The 22,682-nt window shown below is 41.7% G+C and overlaps 1 protein-coding gene across 1 annotated transcript in view; it reads right to left on the bottom strand.

Moving 5' to 3' along the window:
- Positions 1-18,768: 18,768 nt before the first annotated feature.
- LOC114426515 (rho GTPase-activating protein 20-like) overlaps positions 18,769-22,682 on the bottom strand; it is a 28,064-nt gene continuing 24,150 nt past the window's right edge. The window contains exon 15 of the mRNA XM_028393983.1: positions 18,769-22,128. Coding sequence (XP_028249784.1) covers positions 20,459-22,128 — 1,670 coding nt within the window. The 3' untranslated portion in view covers positions 18,769-20,458. The remainder of the gene's footprint in view (positions 22,129-22,682) is intronic.

Here is a 22,682-nt window from a genome sequence, read left to right on the forward strand (position 1 = left end):
CTTCTCACCCCAGCAGGCGTCCAGCTCCTGAAAAAAGCTCACCATTCATCACCGCCTGTAAATGAAGGCTTTATGAAAATAGCTGTGTTGTGAAACAGAGGCCATGTGGTTGTGAGGAGGAGAGATGTGTCATCTTTGAGCTGTGAGTCACTGGCATGCAGCTCGCCTCAACATAATGAGAAAAGCACATGCAGTGATCCGTTGCTCTTCGCCACTCCATTAAATCCAACACTGACCTCACTCATTTATATATATTAAGTTAGTGTAGTTTACGCTCCATAATATTATCTATACCATATATTGTTAGGAGGTCTAACAGTGTCAGATATTTTGGGAGGATCCCGCAAAGTATGCCTGAAGTGTCTGCATCAAACACAGAGAATGTGTGGTACTGTACTGTGTTAGATGCCAGCCTCAGAAAGAAAGGGGCTGGTTGAATATGGAGGCCAATTTATAATGGCAGATCTCTTAGGAGGCTGATTCATCACTTTACATTTTTGTCCTATTTTAACATTTCAGATACAAATGTGAATTATTGTGCATAAAACTAACTGCAGCTGACTAAATATGAATATATTTCCATTTTCGGTTAAGCTGTGAACCAGCTGGTACTGATGCTGACTGATGACACTGGAGATAATATTCGGCTCATGTTTGCACAGCTTTTCTGTGGGAACTTTACGTTCCTCCCACATATGCTTCATCTCGACAGTATGTTCTATCACTTTCACTTAGCATGTTTTCAGCCTGCAGTTTCAGGAAGTAATGTTCAGTAATACATTAAATGGGATTACAGTAATCTTACAGGTGAACCCTGATGGCACAGTTTATCGTGTGGTTCTCTTCTCATCCCTTTTTCCTCTACAAACTTAACTAAAGATGCTGGACTCTATGATTGAATAAAACATTTTATTTTAAAAAGTATCATTAGTTGCACATTAATTTCATTTAAATTTTTCATGTTATTAGTATAGTAGTGTGTTAATTTGCAACGCTATCTTTATATTGTATTTCTTCTGCAGTGTATATAAAAGGTGCATTACAATACTTTCACATTTGAGGAATTTATTAAAATATATGCCTGACATAAGACTGTAGTAGCCGCAGAAGAGTTTGTTTGTTGAACAACACTGACACCTGCTGGCCAGTCACAGTACAACAGCACAGATTGTTGGTTTCCAAGGCAACATGAGATACAAAGGCGCTGCAGTAAAACCCTTTTCTCTTAACCAGGATGTCATGGGTTTGTAGGCTTTGAGGATCAGATGTGTAATTTTCTCTGCAGCTGGACATTCTGTTATACAAGTGGACAACTCTCATGTATCTCATTTAAGCCTAATCTGTCATATTTATGTGTTAAGAGCTGTGAGACAGATATAACAAAGTGCGACTTTCAGAAGGATATTAACAACCTTAAATTAGACAAAGATTTATTTTCTAATTTGCATTTTTTTAAATCATGTCCCCACAGGATAGTGATGTCATTCCCTATCAAACACTCTTGCCTAGCATCACGGTGTAATGACTTTTTGTTGGTGTGTCTTTGTTAACTTCAGCTGGATAGCAAAAAAAAGGCATATTAACAAGTGTTGCTATGACAACTGGGTGCTCCTGTTGCTACAGAGCATCCCTCTAACAGATGAATACAATTACAAGCATAGCTCTGCCTTTCGCTTTGCCTGTGTTCCATTCTACCATATTTTAGTATACATTCCAACTGCCCTCAGAAATTAATAACTTTATATGAGCATGCATGTAGTTTGGATATGCTTGGGACACACTATAACACCATGGCAACTTAAACTTCAAGCCTCTTGTCCACATTTAAATATTGTGAATAAAATCAAATATATTTGCAGAGCTCACAGAGTTCTATTGCTGCTGTTATGTGCAGAGGATTGTGGGTAAAAATAGCAGGAAAAATATGTTGGCTTGCATATTGTCAGACATGTAGAGTGAGTGTACATCCTGGTACTTCTGGCTCACTGCATTTGGCATACTATCTATTGGAACATACTCATTTATTTTCTGGTATTTATGGACACTGGAATGCAATCTTGAATTCGCTTCTTGATGTTGACCTTTGACCTCTAAGTGAAAAGTGTGTATGTGCATGAAAAAAAAAATCCAGAACTGGCCTGTTTCATTAGAGACACCACTGCAGAGGTTCCATCACAGTGACCTGACCTTCAAACAGCAGCTCAGGCTGATCTTTCCATGCAGGAAATATCAGGGCAAGACCCGCGGGCAGTCATTCACCTCCTAAAACATTAAGAGCAAAGTACATAAGTAAGTAATACTTAACATTTTTTTCAAGTAATAATATAGGTAGGTAGGCAGGCAGGCAGGCAGGCAGGCAGACAGACAGATAGATAGATAGGCATGTTTGTAGAGGCGCCCTCCTCAGGATGTGTGACTATAGTGCATATCAACTCCGAAGGTCAATGCAGAACTCATCACAGCAGAAGCCAAGAAAATTGAAGTAAGATATGTAATGAAGCTCTTAAACATATAAAGCAAAGGTTTCAGACAGGTGAAACCTGACCAACCGTGGCGTTGTGAGTATTGTGAGAACAGAAGGAAACATTTGTTTAACATTTACACCCCAAGTTGCTCTGTACAGTACATGTTGCATTTTAGAGTCTTGAATCCATTTTATTTCCAAAGGTGACAGGCCACAGTCAATGTCTGTGATATTCCAATTATCATCTGTTACTTTAATTTAGCAATGAGTTACCTCAGCCTACCTCAACATTTTATACATATCAGGGAAAAATATGAAGTTTGCTCTGTGACCACATGAGTGCAGCAAATCCCTACCTGCTGCTCTTTCTATACAGTATCTGTCTAAACCATTAAACAACAACAGTTTGATGTTAGCACGTGGCATTCTTTGTCTATTGATCTATTTAAGTTTTAAGCAAACACAGGTTTGACTTGTTTGATGGGAGAGTCAATACAGCGCTCAGTTCACATTATGTCCTCATTATAGTTACTTAACAATATTGAACCAGCTAAACACAATAGCCGGTGTGTTTACACATGGAGGTGGTTAGTACATGTTGCTGTGACTGAATGTGCCCTGACCACCATTTAACTTTAGTTGACAGCAAGCGAAAACACTGTGAATGATTTACAGACTGGGTTTAACCTTAGAAACGTAAGAATGTCTAAGCTTTAATTTTATGTTTATTAACTTTACAGGATCTAAATGTCAAAAGTCACATGTTTTCTTTTCTTTGGACAGACTTTTTGTCCATAATTGTTTTGTATCTCTCAGACTTGGCAGTCAGATGCACTGGGATATAGTCTGCAGTTTTTGGTGGTTTCTGTAGATGGCACTCTTGTCTTTGTTGCCACTGTAACTTAAAATGCTTATGCAAATTTCTCGATCTTATTAAAGTCATTAAAAGGTGGAAAATATTTTGAAAAAAAAGTACGAAAAGGAAGAAATTAAATAATAAAAACAAAAATGATACCGTTGCTTTTTTTGTGTTTTGAGACATTCTAGTACTTAATTCTAGTGCAAACGCTGTTGACTTGGAAAATGTGATCGTCTACTTGTCTATGAAATATAATACATCCTGTGAAATACATTCAAAACAACATACATGACCTTTCTGCCTTACATTCACCAGAAAGCGCCCACTCCTTCCTTCTGTCATCTCACAATCTCACAAATCCATCTCTGGCTTTTATAATACTTCAGTTCTTTACTCAGTTTACCACCTCACAGAACAAAAGGCCAAGGAAACAAACCTTTTCTGCCTCTCTTACTTTCCTTCAATGACATATTTCTTAAAGAGTATAATTCTAATCTGATACCCTCGGCTGGATGATTCTGGTAAAGGTCTCTCAGGTGAGCTTTGTTTGTGTGTTGAGCTCTGGCAACCAAACCAACATGCGGTTAAACAACATACTCTCGGTTTGCCTGCAAGGTGACGTGATGTTTTTCAAAAGAGTGCCAAATAAAATATTATGCAGGCACCTGGTAAAACACTGCTGGGTAAATCAAATGAATTATGACCTTAATTAGATAAAATAAGACTGATGACAGTAACTTTGTTATGAATTGTTGTTGTTATTTCTCCCTTTGCCAAAAGTTAAAGGCTACTGGAGAATGTAGATTGATATCTGTAACTTCTTTTTTTTGTTCTTATTCTAATTCCTACAAGTAGTAAGGCTGTGATTAAAAAAAAACAATGGACACCATGAAAGCTAGAAACAACAGACAACTTATTTGGGTGTAAACTTAAATAGACAACGAAATAAAACCCACATACTAGCCGTTTAAAGGGTAGCCTAATGCATTTTACCGTGTTCATCTGGTAGAGCACCTGTAACATAAAAAACGGGAATAAACTCAAATTTACCGTTTCTGCCGCCAGAACCTTAATTGTTTGTTCGAGCATTTCCTGCTTCCGGTCACGTGACTTTCTACAAAACTCGTTAATAACTAAATAAAATAACAGACAATTGAATAACGCATCGACAGCATGTTTTGTGACAACAACACGAGTAAAAACAATAGAGCACAATATTAAAATAATAGCGACAAATCTACTTCCGGTGTTGTCATGGCAACTCAATTCTATTGTCCGGAAAACAAGCGTTTCACAACATTTTGGTATGAGAGCCAGCTTGTCTACTCTGAGCAACATTGTAGATTTTTTTGTTGTTTTTGTCAGCTGCCTTTTGTGCTGCCATTTTTATTTTAAGACAACAAAAACAAAATAATTTGATAGAATGTTTATCCATCAAGTGGTTTTCAAAATAAAAGCTCAATAAACATTGGACCAACATCCTTTTCATCAGACTTGTGTAATGTCTGGTAAAGTCTACTATTGTGCATTTAAAAGACTATTTGACGACACACATGCGTGTCCATGTGTAGTGTCTGGTTGTTATTGGGACTTTTTGTATGCAGCTAAGCCTGATGCTGTGTTTCTGTTTTCACTGCTACATAATGATGACTATTATGATGTAAAGCTGGGACAAAAATCAAAGTGGCCTGATGAAAAGCAGTCAGTGTGTTAAAGGGAGTCAATCATTAATAAATTATAATAACTGAATGACAACATATTTCATCTCCCAAAGCCAACCATGTAACCATGAAGGTAAGTAAATAAACAGCACAGTTTGCACATGGCGTCTAAAGAAGATCATCATTTGTGTGTTGTGTCTCTATATTAGGCGTTGTAGGATTATTGTTTCAGTTTTAGTCAGAGCGTCGCTTTCAGCTGAGGCCCAATCAGTTACAGTGACAAGTGGCACGTGTGTTGGACTCTCAGTGTTACCATTACTTTATATGGTGGAATAACAACATCAAAGAGCGCCCCGACCATAAGCAAAAGCAAAGGAGGAGGGGGGAAAGGGGGAGAGGGGAGGGCTGTGAGAATGAAGATGAAATGGAAATTCAGAGTGACAAGAAGCAGAAGAGAGACAGAGAGAGAGAGAGAAGAGAGGAGGGAGAGAGCACACAAGACAAGCAAGACAAGAGGAATAATTCAACAGAATGTATCCCTCTGTTTATCGAATTCGGCAAATACAGGCTGCAACTCAAGACCAGAATACACGAGACGAGAACACAACAATCACTTAAAAACTTTTATACTTTCTCCTCTACAGATCTTTGACAGCTACTGTTAAGATGAGGATTTGACCTAATGATGAAACTGTTCCAACAAACAGTGGTGTTGTTGATGATGATGCTCTAATGTGTTTTAATTTGGACAAATAATCAAGTATCTCAGCAAAAACCTCCACTTCCAACCACCGCTTCCAACCCTTGTCAAACACACATTTACACCGGTTCTGCTCCATCAGTCTAGTAATGATCAGTTAAGTCAGGTATCCATCACTGTCCTGTAGCTCTGCCCTATTTTGGTGTTGCAGTGATAACATCTTTTCCTGGAAATCATCACACACACACACAGACACTCAGCAGTTGGAGTGAACCTCCTCACCCTCTGAGGTGTTTTCGTTGTGCATAGAGACAAAAGCAGATGATCACACTGCTTCAGTGTAGTTCAGTTCAACAGTCTAGTCAACACTCTTACACACACTCAGACGTGTCATAATGTAGGCAAGGCAAGGCAAGCTTTATTTATATAGCACCATTCATACACAAGGCAATTCAGAGTGCTTTACATAAGATGAAATCACAGAATAAAAACATTTTAAAACATTAAATTAAGAAGGAAATTAAAATCATAAAAACAATAAAATCATAAAAGACATCTAATAGAATCAGGATGATTAAATGAGAAGAGTGCAGTCAAGTAATTAGGAGAACGCTGCAGTAAACAAATGTGTTTTCAGGCCTGACTTAAATGAAGTAACTGTCTGAGCAGACCTCAGGTGTTCAGGAAGGCTGTTCCACAGGTGAGGGGCAGAGTAACTGAATCCTGCTTCACTCTGTTTGGTTCTGACCTTGGGTACACACAGTAGGCCTGTCCCTGATGATCTCAGGCGTCTGGATGGTTCATAGGGAACCAATAAGTCCTGGATGTATTTTGGTCCAAGACCATTCAGTGCTTTGTAGACCAGGAGTAAAGTTTTGAAATGTATCCTCACAGGAAGCCAGTGCAGTGATTTGAGGACCGGTGTGATGTGGTCCATTTTCCTGGTAATGTAATGTATGACCAAACCAAGCTAAGCTAGGTGTAGCCAGCTAGCTGTAAATGTGGCTACACTCAGAGGGCTTTTGTAAATATAAAGTTAGCCAATTTAACGACCAGAGCATTCTCCCCTCCATTCATGCTTTGGAAGAATTAGATATGGCTGTCCACTTATACACAAATAGTATTTTGCTACATCAGACAGCTTGTAATTTGATCACATTTGCAGAAAAAACAATGTTGCACATCGAGTTAAAGGTAGGGTAGGAGATTTTGAAAACTCAGTGAGAGTCGGCCAGATTTCGAAAGTAAACACACGCCCCTTTCTCTCGGAGCTCACCCCAAAGCCACGCCTCCCAATCACATGGACGCGCATTACCTGAAGACGAGCTGCGGTCTGTGACTTCGGCCATCATGCACGTACCTCTCTGGTGCACGCAGAGCAGGAAGAGAGTGACAACCAGCCAATACTCTGTGCAGGGTCCACCCGGAGGATTGGCTGATGTTTTTAGCGTTTTATATCTTCCACAGATGATTCATATTCTTCGCTTTAATGTGAACCTGCCAAACTAATTGGTTGCTATTGGATTGTAAAGAGAAGTTACACTAATGATGACAAAAAGTGCATCAGAATGAAATCTACCCTACATTTAAGGCATTCAGAAGTGAGGAAATACCTCACAAGTAGTGGATATGTGCAAAACAGAAACATGAAAACAGTTCAGAGTGCTGGTGTTAGGCAATAAGGAGGATGGGAAAAGTCTCAATTTTCAATTTACATCATGATCTCTTTGAATATAGGTGATAAAAAATGGCAAATTACATGTCTCTTGTAAACAAAACTGTATTTGACATGTAGTTTTGTATGTCACATTTAGAAGAATTCATGAAAAAGCTTACTAAATACAGAAATGCTGCAGGACAGATATCCTATGAACAGACCACATGTGATATGTTGAGACTATCAGTGACCTTCTGTTGCTCTGCAGGTAACTTCTTTACTGAAAGGGTTTATTTAAATGTCAGCTCTATGTTTGACTCAACAGACAGAACCTGCAGACATCTGCCGTCTTCACACTGTCTGAACTGTGTTCTCTTTTCCTGTATGCACCTACAGTAGGCCTGCTGCAGTGTGTGTGTGTGTTTTTTGTTCATCTCTTTCAGATCCACTGACTCTGTCAAACAGCTGCACAAGCAGGCCTGTTAAATAAAACATTGACTCTGCTGCCTTTGTTTTCCTGCATCGTTTCATCACTGAACGCTTTTGAACTGCAGGAGTCTGTTTCCAAAACACTGCTAATTCTGACAATTAATCTTCCCTTGAAATTCATAACGATGTCCTCATTTTAACTCGGCTGCATTAATAGAGGCGAAATGTCCACAGTGAGTAATAGAGTTTTGTTTTAACCTGTGACCTCATTGACATCATGTTCCCCTTGTCTCAGCCCTGCCAGGACTCAACACTTTGATGCTTTTACCAAAGATAAGTGTGCGTTTTGAACTTTCACTGTGTGTCTTCCTTTCCATCTGGTTCTTGGAGTCATTTATCTTCCTCTGTAGGTTCCTCCTTCTCATGTTTTTGTTGTTCAAATGTTCCTTATCTCCCCCAGAGGTAGCACATGATGCTGCTACTCACTCAGAATAGTCCTGCTCCTTCATTTTTCCATTTTGTAAAAGCCAAATTTATATCATAAGACAAGAGATGATACATGCAACATGTGTGCTTCTATCAGATCCAAGATGGCAGATGACTGATGCCGTCATTTGGCTCCCTGCAGCAACACGTAAGCTAAACAAAGCCATGATACATTCTAGCTGCAGGCCAATTTGGTTTGCATCACCGGAACAGAGATGCATTTCTGTGAATGACCTCTGTCACCGATTGGCTCCTGCATGTCTCAACAACAACCCGTCACATGATGTTAAATAGTCTCATTTATCCTATTTAGAGGCAGTGTCCACAATCTGTCACACTTCACAGATGTTTCTTGTGGAAAGGACTTGTCTAGATGAAGGGAGGAGGAGGAGGAGGTGGGAGTCCTGTTGATGTTTGTCAGATCAGACAAGGAATGCCCAGGTCACGGAAGTGGGTGGCTTTGTTTCCCGAAGACATTGTCTCTCTCTGAGTGAAAATAGCTTTTAAAGTCTGTGCTACAGATATGATTTTTCACCCTGACGTACTGTTGCACTATATAGTTAACTGGCTAAAGGAGGACACAACATTTGAGAGAGACAAACTGAGCCAAAGTGGGGCGACAGCAGCGGTGGGGCTTAAAATACACTGTACTTACTATTGAGCCTAAGTAGGCTAACACCCATGGGTAGACGAACACAGAACAAAATGGCACAAATATGACACTTAGTGGACCTGGAAAAAATATGAGGAATATGAGGTTTGGAGCAGAGCTTCATCATTCTTCCAGGTGACATAAATAGATCTAATCTAAATCTAACAATCTATATTTCTTTCCATAAAGTAACAACAAAAACATTTGGGATGTGAGCAGATGCTCATACACATCAGCTACACATGTCTCCACACTGATATACAAGTGATTCTTCTTCTTTATATTCTGTTATACGCAGGCAGTCCAAAAGAGAAACACAGGTAGTATTGTGTTCAGCTCTGCAGTGCTTATTAAAGAGCTGATTAAAGATGCTGTCAAACACACAAACATCTTTCACAGTGTTGACACATGTAGCTCTCAGCATAAGTTCAATCATGAAGACTATTTCACATCATCCACCACTTATCTCTATCCACTTCCCTCTCCCTCTTCACCATCCTCGCACTCTCTCTCTCTCACTGCACTGCACTCCCTCTAGTGACCTCCCGCATAGTCAGGTGTTTAATAGATGGCACCTCCCTCACCAATCAGCTGTCGATCTGTCCCTCTCCTGCCCAATCATAGCGTATAGCAAGAAATTTAAAAGCCTCTGTCTCTTCTCCAGCTGCCTCCTGATCGAATCTGGCAACCCTCCTCCACCCCAAGCACCTCCTGATCCATGCAATTCAAGGCCTCCTCTCTCCTGCTCTCCTGCTTCTACACCACCACCAGGTCTAGACCCACTCAAGCTTTCCCCCCTTTCGGACGTGGTCCTCGCGACGGGGTCTAGGACGCCAATGCACATTCACAATTATTGTATTATTGTATATTGGGATGAGTCCCTCCTTACCAAACCCAAACATACACTGACCTTTAACCACCTTCACCCTAAAACGTTCAGACTTTTGTTAGAAGGGCAGATTATGACTTTGCAGCATAAGTAATAGAGAGGATAGGCAATCTGATAATCTCAACTGCATCCCTGTAAATAGGCTGGTGAATGACAGCTGGTGTACTCCGTCTCCCCCGACAACCACTGGGCTGGGAGCCAATAGAAAAGCAGGAAGTGGGTCAGCATGGTAGATTACGCTCCGTGATCAGTGATGGAGACATGTCTCAATATTAGTTTTTCCTCCTGTCATTGTTCAGTTGGTCAGATATGCACTGAATTGGACCAAAGCCTCTTAGAGCCACTTACAATGATTATATTAATCAGATTTGTGGGGTTTTTTTTTTTGTAAATGAAATCCCTCTAAGGGATTTATGGAGCTGATGAAAACTGGAAGTGTTCCGCTCACTGTGCTATCATCTGAATCAATGGGTCACTGAAAGTCACACAATTACACACTGATACTTTGAAAATTATGGCTTTTATTCTCACATTATGATGTAAGAATCCACACAGGCAACAGGCATATTCTGAATAATACAGTGATTTTGGAGGCTGTCTGTCTGGTCTCCAGTCTCCTGTTATTCTTTGTGTTTTATTTAGCCTCTACAGGCAACTAAGGCTACAGGGGTGCTTGAGTGCGACACTGTGCACAGTCATTTAAAGTTCGCAGTAAAAAGTAATGATTGTCTTTGAGGTAGTTGAGCAGGTTCCACTTAAGTGAACACGTTTGCTTTCCCTATAGGCCCAAACAAAACCACAGTGAAGCCGCTGATCTGATCAGCGCCCCCTCTGTTCTACCATCCACCCTGACCAAACTCTGTTTGTTATGTAACACCTACCAGCAGCTGGGGAACCTTAAGACTTTGGTGGAGGTGCACACTGTGCTTTCTTTTTCATTTATGATAATAACGTTAGACTGAACCGGGGCAGTCCAGAGGGTTATATCATCACTAGTGGTTACATAACATATGGCATTCATACAGTATCCAAAGGGACCCTTTGGGCTATGACAGCATGGCTGATTGGCCCTATTGTCAACAAAGCACTGGCAAAGGACCACAGTGACAAATGCAGGCAATGAGAAGCAGACCAGAACCTTTCTGATTCTGAACAGAGGACAAAAGTGACACAAAGTTCTACAATGGATTCTCTTACATGCAGGGTGAGAGTTGAAAGGTGCAGTAACATAAAAGGGAAGGAGGTCAGATTGAAAAGATGGAGCCTTGATCAGCACATTCCAGAGAAAGCAGAGAGACAATGTGATGTGATTATTCAGACTTCAGGTACAGGCTGCAGTGCAGAAGTGAAGTCAGTGTGAACACTTAACTGCAGTGAGATTAACAAGTAAAAATGTAACACCAAGGTAGGCACCCAGACTTCATGCCCTCCGGCTGCTATAACAACCTCCTCTTCTGGTTTCAGGTTTTCAGTGAAAGAGGCCCAGCACTGATGTCAGGTGATAAGATATGAGTCAGAGTTTCACTTCATTCTAAAGATATTGAAAACGGATGAGGCAAGGACATCCACACAAAAAAGGAAAAAATGTTTTCTTAGCACACAATATTTTTTTTTGTTAAAATAAGGAAGGAACAAAATGTTACCACTGAATGGAAGTGCATGCTCAAACACATGAAACAATGTCTGTAGTCTGCACACAGATCTCTGCTTCCATCTTGCACACAGACCACACAGATTTAGAAGATATAACCTCCAAAAACATAGAAATAAACACCCTTAAAAAACTGGAGGAAATACATTTCTTTCCTATCTGGCCATCCATTTTAGTGCAATCTCTTGGGAAATCCCATGATATTCCACACCGGATGGTATATAGAAACCCCTCCAACATGGATCTGCCCTTTGGTTGCCCCCTCCCAGTTGGATGTCCCACCGTCACACCTGCGATCGCCTTCTTTTGGTCAAAGCTCTGAGCTCATAGACATATGCAATGTTGTAGGTACTCAAACTTAATTAGTTGTACAAATCCACTGTTGCACAAGACCTCCAGACCCCCAAGAAGGTTTCAGAAGGTGTGTTATGTCACCTCAAAGCCAGCTCTGAGTCACTTTTTGACAAGCAGCCCAAACACGTTCATATTTTGGCCAAATCAAAGAGTGTGTGGACTCATGCTGGGGAGCTGTAAAAAAAGGGAAAAGAAAAGGAAAAAAGTCCTGAGTGCAGTAAACAAAAAGGCTTATGTAAGGGGGTCAAAGGTCATGAATATAATGGCCACCTGTGACCAGGTAATGGGGTGGAAAACACACACACTCACACTCTTCAACTATACGCCTGCCAAGTTCATGGAGGTGAGCCTGTTGAATTTACACACACTCGCCTCAATCTCGTACACACTTGGTTATGTATTACTGTCCCTTTGGAACCTATGCATTCTGTAGCTGCAGTTACCTGTTTTAAAGTGTGTTTATTGTCATAAAACTAATTAGATAAGCCCCTGTTTTCTGATCTGTGCTGTTTGATGTTATTCTCACCCTGAAGTGTTGACAGTGGCTTTACCATTGAACAGGTTGTGCTTGGGTCCCTGAGGTCATAGCACATTATATAACAGTGTACATATATGTGTGTGTGTGTGTGTGTGTGTAAGAACACATCTGCAGCATGTCAAAAAGTTTGACTGGTAATGAGGGGTAATCACTGAGACGTACAGTTTTTGTGGTGTAAATTACACAGACAGTGAACAGGGCAGTTGTGTCTGCTGTGTTTCAAATTTCAAAAAAGGAAGAAGAGTTACAATTATGGCTTTAATATGCCTGCAGCAGCCATTGTGAGCTACAAACGCCGCTTTGTCTCTCTATAATACTCGCGGTCTGTTGCATAACCAACCAAAAATGGCCACAGCATCAAAAACAAGCGTGATGGCCAGCACATGCATTGATCTATAAATAGGAGGGGAACGCTTTATTCCTGCAACATGAATAGCTCTGACCTGCCACCAAACATGACTCCCATGCATGTCAGTCATCACAGAGGGACATGGGGCGTAGGTGTGTGCTTTTGAAGCCTTGATGTTGAGGTGGGGGACATCAGCCGTCCTTGATGTCTTGGTTTTATTCATAGGTCACAGAAGCACCCACGCCTCACCCGCCACTTCCTCTCCGTCTCATGTTACCGTCTATGCTAACCTGTCTATGTCTAATCTATAAAAAAGGTGAGTGAAATTTTATATGGACAAAATATAGACAGCAAACTGACGGAATTAGATGGAATTCCTCTCATTCACAGGCAATCATAATTACTCTAATGCTCAGCAATACAATAAAAACAGTAAAAACCACAGCTGCAAAATGCAGACATTAAAAACAGAAAGTGCTGTGTCAAACTGAGAATACTGGTGATTTCTGACTCCTGACCTGCCAAAAGGTCCGTCACAAATCAAGCAAGAATCCAGCTGCAGTGCGAGGTAAGGATTCAACCTCGGGGCTGAGAAATGAATAATAATAATAATTTGTGAATAATCACAAATGATTACATTTCTCTTTGTATTTTAAAGTTCATCAGTATGAACTGCAGGTGCAGAAAGTGGAAAATCTGCTCTCCAACAAGCTCTAACTCTCAAACTATGAATACATTTAACAATATCTTAATATCTACATGACCTAGGTCTATCACTTATTACAGAAAACAGTGTTTCAGGCATTTTACTTACTTTAGTCTTATTGTATACAGTTACAAAAGACATGGTGCTGAACTTCAAGGCAGGTTGATGTTAGTGGGGTTTTAAATAGAAAAAAACATGTTAATTTTATTTTTGTGAGGTTAAATGTGACGTAATACTACCACAGTGGGCGGGAGTAAGCCGCTAAAAAAAGTTAGCCTGTTATAAAAAGTGCCTGCTCTTTCCAATCAGTTATTAAGGAGAAGCTCCCACATGGTTCTGTGGAAATCATAATTCAATTCTAAAGGATTGAACAATATTATTTCTTTGTTTATCCTCCTCACTGTGTTTCCTCTCTTTCAAAAAAAATCTTCAAAAAAATGTACCTCAAAACTTCTCTGTAAAGAGGGATTTTCCTGAAAGTTTTCCAGCGGGGGAAAAACCGTTGAAAGCATTTTTGATTGATTTCATGGGGAACATGGATGGAAGCAGACTGTTGATGGAGATAACAAAGAGGCAGCAGATGAAAGTCTGCTCTAATCCGTTTCTTTTAATGCCAGCAAAGGTCAAACTCATGGAAACCTTCCGCCCACCTTCACTGACACACACATGAAGGGGATAGACACACACACACAGCAGCATGAAGGCGATCCTGGGGATTGGTGCATAAATGGGTTTAAATGTTTGTGTGTACGCTCTAATCTTCGTCTGTGCATGGTCCGTTTTAGATATTTAATGATTTTTGATGGGTACAAGTTTTCTGTAAGTAAAATCTAATGCTAACTGCAGCGGCTACAAGTGAAGCAATATGGCAGAAATCATTTGGAACATTCACTGACTGCAGGAAATGGCAGCGACTCCAGCATTTGTTTTGGAGAGTTTTAATTGGTCCTCTAACACACTGATATGCTCAGACGTACACACACAGTCTTTCTTCTTCACTGACTCTCTGACAGGTGTCTTTATCTCCCTGGGCTGGACTTCCTTCTGTCTTCTGTGTCCTGGCCCATTAATCTTCCCTCCTGTTATGTAACTGAACTTTGTTGGAGGTCTTAAATTCTTCTGTGCTGCTGTTCCTGCAATTTGCAATATTTAGATGTATAAATGTCAAACAAAAAGCTGACATGTTTCTCTGTGGTTCTGCACCTCCACAGAGTCCCATAAACCTCCAAACCGATCATATTTTGTGGGTTTCAGCTCGGACCAAACAATGCTTTTATTGTAGCTACTCCTTCCATCACACGGGATGGAGCCATAAAACAGAGTCCATGTTGGCACAGAAGAACTCCTGTTAGTGCTGTTATTTTCTGATATTTTGCACAAAGAAACTTAATCGAAATCAGATGCAGCGTCCCCCGGGGGCTCAGAGGGGGAATTTACTCACGCCTGCTTTTTTTCTTTTTTTTACTGTTTCATCAGAATGTGTCAGAAAAACACAATGTGGGAATATCACCAGGGTTCCTCTCCTGGGAGTTACATGCTTTTTAGAGTGGGTCAACAACATATAGCAAAGGGAGGAACACGTTACTAAATGATGTTTTGACTGAAATTCACCAGTTTGATAGATGGTATCAGGCGTGACCTCATCGCACAGCGAGCTACGCATTGGCTGAGGAATCTGACCGAGGAGCCAAGCAGCCCTAAAAACCTCCCTTATCACTGTTATGAAAATAAAAGCAAACTTTAGTGTTGCCAGGAGGGCAGTTGAGGGTCTGAGAGTGTGAGGAGCACCTGTGAGACCAGCAACAAGCCCTGAACAAACAAAAAGAATTCAAACCTTAAAGAAAAACATGTGGTTTAAACACAGATCGCAAAACTAGTGTGGCCCAAATCGGGTTCACATCACCGCTCTTATTTGGCCCACTGAGGGCGTGGCAATAGAGCACTGAAGTAGTCCACACCTGAGCCACAGGCGGGCCAGACCATAGCTACATCTCCACCAAAAGGAACCGAATATATCGCAATGATAGACAGGCACAGGCAGGTTCCCCAGTGCTAACTGTGCTACATCTATGCCAAGAGAGGCCCACAGTGAATTTGGGAATTTTACGTGTGGGCTCACATCCATTTCATGAGGGCCAGATGAAGATGAAGTGCTGTATCAACACCCAAAGTGGACCACATTTGCTTGCTATCTGAAAATGTGGCTGCTCAAGTTAGTAGTCAACTTTGACTATCCTTCACCTGAGAAGGAAATTCTCCGGTGAAATTCCCTCAGCAGCTTCTTGACTCTGATGCTGCAGGATGTGGTTAGCATAGTTAGCCGTATGCATCAGGGAGGCCTTTTTTTGGAGCATTAAATGCATACAGATGGATGATATTTCTCTTATTCTCTTAGTAGAGGTATCATGTAGCTACACTGGACCCTGAATAAAACAACGAACAACAGCACAACAGGCGGCAAAGATGTCCATGTCCATGTCATAAAGTCTGGTGTCCTGATAAACTCCTGCTCGATAGAGAGCATACCCAGGGCGTTTAGTCTGTCCTGCCCTATATTACTTTGCAAAAACTTCTAATTTTTCCTCATTCCCTGATTTACACCCTGAAAATTAGTAAGAGCAGATTTAATGCGCTTGTGCTGACCCATGGTGTACCCCACTATGTGGCCTATGTTGGGGGACTGAACCCCCATGGCAGCCAAACCACATACACTGCAGGTAACATCCCAACAGGTATGCAAAGACACATTTCAGGTCACAGAAGACAGATTGCAATTCACCTTCAACTCAAGAGAACATTTCAGAAACAGTCCCGACATTTCTGGTACATTCCGTTCTGTTCAAAGGATTCCACTCGTTACATCAATCCTGTTGTACAGCTGGATGTGACATTCTAAGAATTCTGACACCTCTGCTGGCTTTACTTTGACTTTGGCCACACACCGATTGATAGAACTGGGGCACATACATCATGATCACACAGTGACACAGACAGTGGTTGTGTTTGTGGAAACAACATATGTTTGATTTGCAGCTGAAGAACTGTTGTATATAAAGATCATTTCCACTGAAAACCAGTTGCTGAAAAATATTTTATCCTATATACTTACAGAAAAGTGAAGTGAAGGTTGGTGTCTGGCTGATGGAAGAGAGAAACAGAGTGGTCCTTGTTCATCAGCTGATTGGCTAGGCCTGCCTGCCTCCAAGACAAGGGGAAGGGCATCATAGACCTCAAGAGAAATCTAATGGTTGTATGAAATTACATCATGCAGACTCCCTGTATTCTGTTTTTACTTCATTGTTTCAATCTGACAGCTTTTTCAACAAAGTCTATTGATTAAAGATAGGGTAGGAGATTTTGAAAACTCAGTGTCAGCCAGATTTGGAAAGTAAACACACGCCCCTTTCTCTCGGCGCTCACCCCAAAGCCACGCCTCCCAATCACATGGACACGCATTACCTGAAGACGAGCTGCGGTCTGTGACTTCAGCCATCATGCACGTACCTCTCTGGTGCACACAGAGCAGGAAGAGAGTGACAACCAGCCAATACTCTGCGCAGGGTCCACCCGGAGGATTGGCTGATGTTTTTAGTGTTTTATAGCTTCCACAGATGATTAATATTCTTCGTTTTAATGCTAAACTGCCAAACTGCCAAACTAATTGGTTGCTATCGGATTGTAAAGAGAAGTTACACTAATTTATCAAAAAGTACATCAGAATAAAATCTCCTACCCTACCTTTAATGGATGAGAGGGAGTTGAGGGAATCCCTGAAACTTGGAGACGGGAGAGGATCTTCAGGATGCCGTGAGTGTTGGCTATTGTAAAGAAAAAGAGGGATAAAGAAGACAGAAGATAAGGGGTGAGGAGCAGGGTGGGGTCTGCTCCATTGGCTGCTGACCTCAACAATAGTCCCATCATTAGAATTTGGGATGTAGTGTTTAAACAGAACCTCTGTCTGTTACCTTCTTCATCTGTGTTTATTGCAAATACATTAGATATTGTAGATATAAAAGCATCTCAAGGTCAACCAGAAATCATTATTGTTCCAATATGTAGCAAGGTAATGCATTACATAATCATGTTCTGCTCCAGTTCTTTACCTCACTCTCCTGTGTTATTGTTAGCATCAGGTCTGCGAGGACAGTGGAGATGCACAAATATGGCTAAAACACTAAAATCACCAGCTCCTGTAAGGACTCAAAACATTTATGAGAAGAGAAACTCATGCCTGCAGTCGCTCTTATGCACGCCCTTTATTGAGCTGTGAAATGGGAATTTGGGTTTTTATGGGCCACGCTTCTATTATGCAACAAGTTGCTGTGTGTGTTTGTATTACATCACCTGCTGCTGAGCAACCTGCCTCACATCAAGCCACATCAGTAGTACGTGTGTATCCTACTGTCATGCACTGTTGGAAATATACGTGCATGTTTCTGAAGATTTGGTCCATAATTCTGCTGGTTTCTGATGTTCTGTTTCATGTTTAAGTATGTGGCAGTGGATTTCACAAAAGGCTATAAATCAAGGTTGGAGGAACACTTACAAAGCCGCAGTTGATTGTTTTTTAGTGAGAGTAGCTTCTCAAAAATTTAAAAGTTATTACATGAACTTTAAAGTCGATTATGCAATCATGTTAGCCAAGCATTGTTTATCAGGTAAACTTATTTTAAATTCTCCAGGAGATGTTAATGTGTTCAAACATAACAGAGAAGGTCAAAGTGAGGCTTCTTCTCTTCCTGATTACACCTTGAGAGTTTTTTATCCACTCACACAGATGTAGCATATAGACTGAGGTCATTATGATGTTTTGATTTTTGATTTTAGGTGAAGAAGTAAGAGCGGATATGTGATGACGGTCTATGACCACAGTCACTCTTATGGTCATATTTTCTCACAAAGATGGCAAAAATCATCTACACCGCTGCTACTTTCTTGGTTTCAAAGACCCTCAGTAGCCCTTTGTGTTCCCATTAAGACGATTTGTGGATCCGATTGGCTGAAGCTGAGCTTTTTTTTTCTATTATATTGACTGACAGATGGTTCATCCAATCATCATCATAAACACAGAAGCTTCCTTTATGCTACCAGCTAGGAGGTGTTAATGTAGCACTTTCACCATATTAGCCTTGCTGATGCTACCTGCTAATGGCAACATCTATAGTCACATTTAAGAGGTGCACAGTGCAACAATCACATGTAGCGCCTTTAGCTTGCTGATGCTACCAGCGCCTGCACCGACGTACCAACTCCCACTGAATCTGCAGAGTAGTTTCACAAGAGCAACATTTATTAAAATCAATGATATTTTGTTCTCGTGAGCATCGGACATCGTCATGTACACAATATACAAATGGTGCATTCTGTAGCAAATATACTTTCTATAGAGAGACAGCAGCAGCAGCAGCAGCAGAATTGGCATGTACAAAAATACACATTTGATTTTTCTCACACAACAAAGTAACAAGATATTATATTTTTATATATATATATATATATATTTATATATATTTGTATCATAAATATGCAGAACTATACAGGCTGAACACAATTCACTGTAATGGAGAGAACAATTATAATATCATTAATAATAATACAGGGTAAAGTACTGTTTGAGAAATTAAAATGGTGACACTTCACATGGCAATGGCCTTATTTTAGTGTGTAGTCCTGTGACATTAATAACACTGAGAGAGTTGAGAATATATATTATTTATAATGTATGTTCATCGACGTTATTACACAGTGAAATAAGGACATTTATTGTAAAGGGTCAACCTAAAATGAACACTGCAATAACAGCAGTGCTGGAACAAACCATCATATTACTATGGACAAAACGTACAACAGTTAGACAGACTGCTTTTAAATGGTGCATTCATCTCAACACACACACAAAAATACATACACAAACAAGCTGTGTCCTCGTGAGACTGAAGAGGTTTCTTATTGAAGTGCTATAAAAGCGAGAATAAAGGAGAATTCTCCCTGGATGGCACAGTTTTTCCCACATTTTGGCTCAGGACACACCATCACTGATCACACAAACCACACATTTTCTTCCTCCTCCTTCAGCTTCACCTCCCTCCCTCCCTCTATCCCTCCCAGGTCACAGAGATATAAACCAGAGCTTCAGAGGACAACACGTGTGCTGTGTGTCTGGAGACTGCTTCTATGAATAAATACCGACCCTCATTGATTCACTACTGGTTCAAACAGACAAACACTTCACTCTCTGGAAAAAGGAATAGTTCACCTATTACATGGAATTAGTCACAAATGCTGTTTAAGTATGTACAACAATCAACAATCTGTGCTTCCCATCACTGACACGTTAGAAAACATGTGTTGCAGATACAAATGAATGCACTGTATATTATAAAAATCAACATATTTGTGGCACTTTGTATTCTATAAAATCTGTTGGTGGATTTCTCTTTTCACAAGAAAACCTTGTGGCAAGAAACATGTGGCGAGATTCAGATTTAGTAAAACCGTATGTGCTGAAAAAGCATTTTTTGAAGATAAAACAAGAACAAATAAAAACTTTTTTTGACTAACCAGATTTTTGCACTAGAGCTGCTCTCGTAGTACCTTTAATGGTTACTTCTGGATACTGATTAAACCATTATTTAAAGGGACATGACACCCAGCAATCATTCAGAGGTTATCGTGAATCCACCTACGATGACATGTGCAGACTTGTGACATCACACCAGGAGGTAAACTTTAATGTCATCCTCCTCATAATATTCATTATGGGTAGATGCACGCCATCTTCTGTGCTGTGATATGGTAGCATGGTGTAGGTTGTTAGAAAATAGTTCTAGAACCATTGTTTTGAATAAGATAATCTAGATAGAAACAAGAAGGTGAACCACTGAAACAGAACGTGCATGTGTACCTTTAAAAATCTTGAAGTACCGTTACAGTAATCAGCAACAGGACAAAGATGTATAACGAAGGATATAATCACATGAATGATGAAGACATCTATATACAAGTAAGCGTCTTAGATAAAAGCCAGCCTCCCATTTTCAGTTCATCTGTACAAAGTTCTCATTTACACGTATGACTCTTCTGCAAAGAACAGCTGTTCAAAGTCCTCCAGTCGTGGGTCACTGCACCTTCTGTTCTGCCACTCCTTCTTACCCTGTGCAATAGCTAGCGCCACCTCCTGACTCCTCCGCAGGCAGGATTCTGCATTCTCAGAGGAAAAGTAGTCCCTCACAGCCCGGGTGGCAGAGGGAGACAGGAAGAAGTGCGGCTTGGCATGGTTCGGCTCTACGTCCGATACTCTCAGGCCGCCATCTTTGGGCTGAGCTTTAGACTTACGAGGTCTGTCCAAGGTAAGGCTGGGGGAGGGGAGAGAGTTCGCAGTGACCTTAGTAGGTTCGGACGCTCTGCGAGGGAGGGTCCTCCTCCCTTTATGGTCCTCCATGACTGGAGTCAGAGAGTGGGACTTTTGCCTCTGAAGGATCAGCGTGGTGGCAGTCTGTCCAAAGAAAACACCCTGTGGTGGCTGCACACTCTCACTTCCAGTCAGCCTCTGTGTGACCTCACTTCCTGTATGTGGTTTTGGGTTGTTGGGGGAGGTTGGGATTGGAGGTCTGTGGGTGCAGGTCTGATCATTGAGCTGCCTCAACTCTCTGACTGTGAGGGGTTTCTCTGAGCCCCTGTAGAAAGGAGATCGGTTGCGCTGCAGCTGCAGCAGAGCCTGCTGGTAAGATGGAGGGCTGCTAGATCTTCGTTGGCTGTTGTGGTTTGTCACCACGGCCTCCTGGACAGAGTAGCCATTACTGGCTGGGTAGGATTTCCCGTTTACCACAGGCAAGTCCTCCTCTGTGTGTCCATTTTCAGGCTGCCTCAGCGACAGACTCCGGTCTCTCTTGAGCCACATGTTAGGATGGAGGCCGTGGGAGGTGGTGTGGCCCATGCGGGTGGGCTGTGTCAGGGCTTCCCTCTGAGGCGGGGAGCCCCTGGGCGACTGCTGTGGCCGCCCAGGAAACTGAGGTGAGAGAGGAGCAGGGTCAGTCAAAGGATTTGACCCATTAGTGGTGTAGTCAGTGGAGTACTGTGAAAAGGCGGAGTCTAAAGAACTGAGGGAGGAGCCTGTTGGTGAGGTTGCCGGTGACGACAGGCTGGAACAGCTGGCGTCCAGCCGCAGCGGAGGTGGAGGAGCATGCTTTGACTTCCTCCGACCACCATTCTGGATTTTAGCTCCTCTCTTCTCACACCTGTTCTCTCCCTCCTCTGTCAGCTGTAACCCATTTAGCCCCTTCTCCAGAAACACCTCCTCCTCCTCCTCCCCTTCCCCCTCCATGGCTGCATCATAGCTAGCCTTCCTCAGTGGTAGGTGGCCGTTATCAGCATGAACCATCACTGGACAGGAAGGTGGCGTGCTACCCAGGGCTAAGGCCGGTTCTGAGCTCCTCCTCAGCCTCCTGGGACCCTGTGATAAACCGTTGGCCTGACGGGTGCGAGGCTGTCGCACTGCGGGGCTGAACCTCCTCGGCCTGGCCTGAGGGGGGAGCTGCAGCAGGAGGTCAGTCTCGGGGTCGCAGGGATCGGGGTCGCCGTCGCTGAGAGTGATGACTGAATCGCGGCTGCGGCTGTCCGGTTTGTCTTTGTCACGGAGTGGCAGCTGTTCCTGGCAGGGAGACTCGGGGTCGTCATTCAGCTCGTTCTCCAGACTGTCGTAGGATGAGTCATTCATCTGGAAGGATGAAACATCTGGGAGGAGAAAGAAAGACGAGAGAATACTGAGTCACATAGAAAGCTCAAAAAAGTGAAAAAAGAATTGAGCTGAACGAAACAAAGTCACTTTCACTGCTGTGGACAAGGAGGACAAGAAAATCAGTGCTGCATTATGAATGAGGAAATTCAGTATTATCTTATAATTAGCACCTGTGACCTGTGAAATTACTGCAGGTCAGTCTGGTGACCCCAATTTACAAGTCTGATTGGGCGTCACAAACACACAGAGAGCTAGTCAAGCTCAAACACGCAGTTAGGTGTAACACAGTGAAGCTTTACACATCCAGGAAACAAATACAGCTTCTGTTCAGCCACACACACACACACACTCTGATACTCTAACCTCGAAGCTGGCCTTCATAACAAATGTGAAGGCCATATTCAGTGCTCTAGCTTGTTTAAATAAACTGCACAAATTTGCACCAGAACTTGTTTCAATCCAAACAAACCTGCCATCCTAAGTGTTCCTCTTTCTTTTCTGTTTACTCCTAACGTGTTACTGACTCAGCCCTTTTTCAACCATTCATCTT

The sequence above is a fragment of the Parambassis ranga genome, chromosome 21 (assembly GCF_900634625.1).
Source record: "Parambassis ranga chromosome 21, fParRan2.1, whole genome shotgun sequence".
In the NCBI taxonomy this organism is placed as follows: Eukaryota; Metazoa; Chordata; class Actinopteri; family Ambassidae; genus Parambassis; species Parambassis ranga.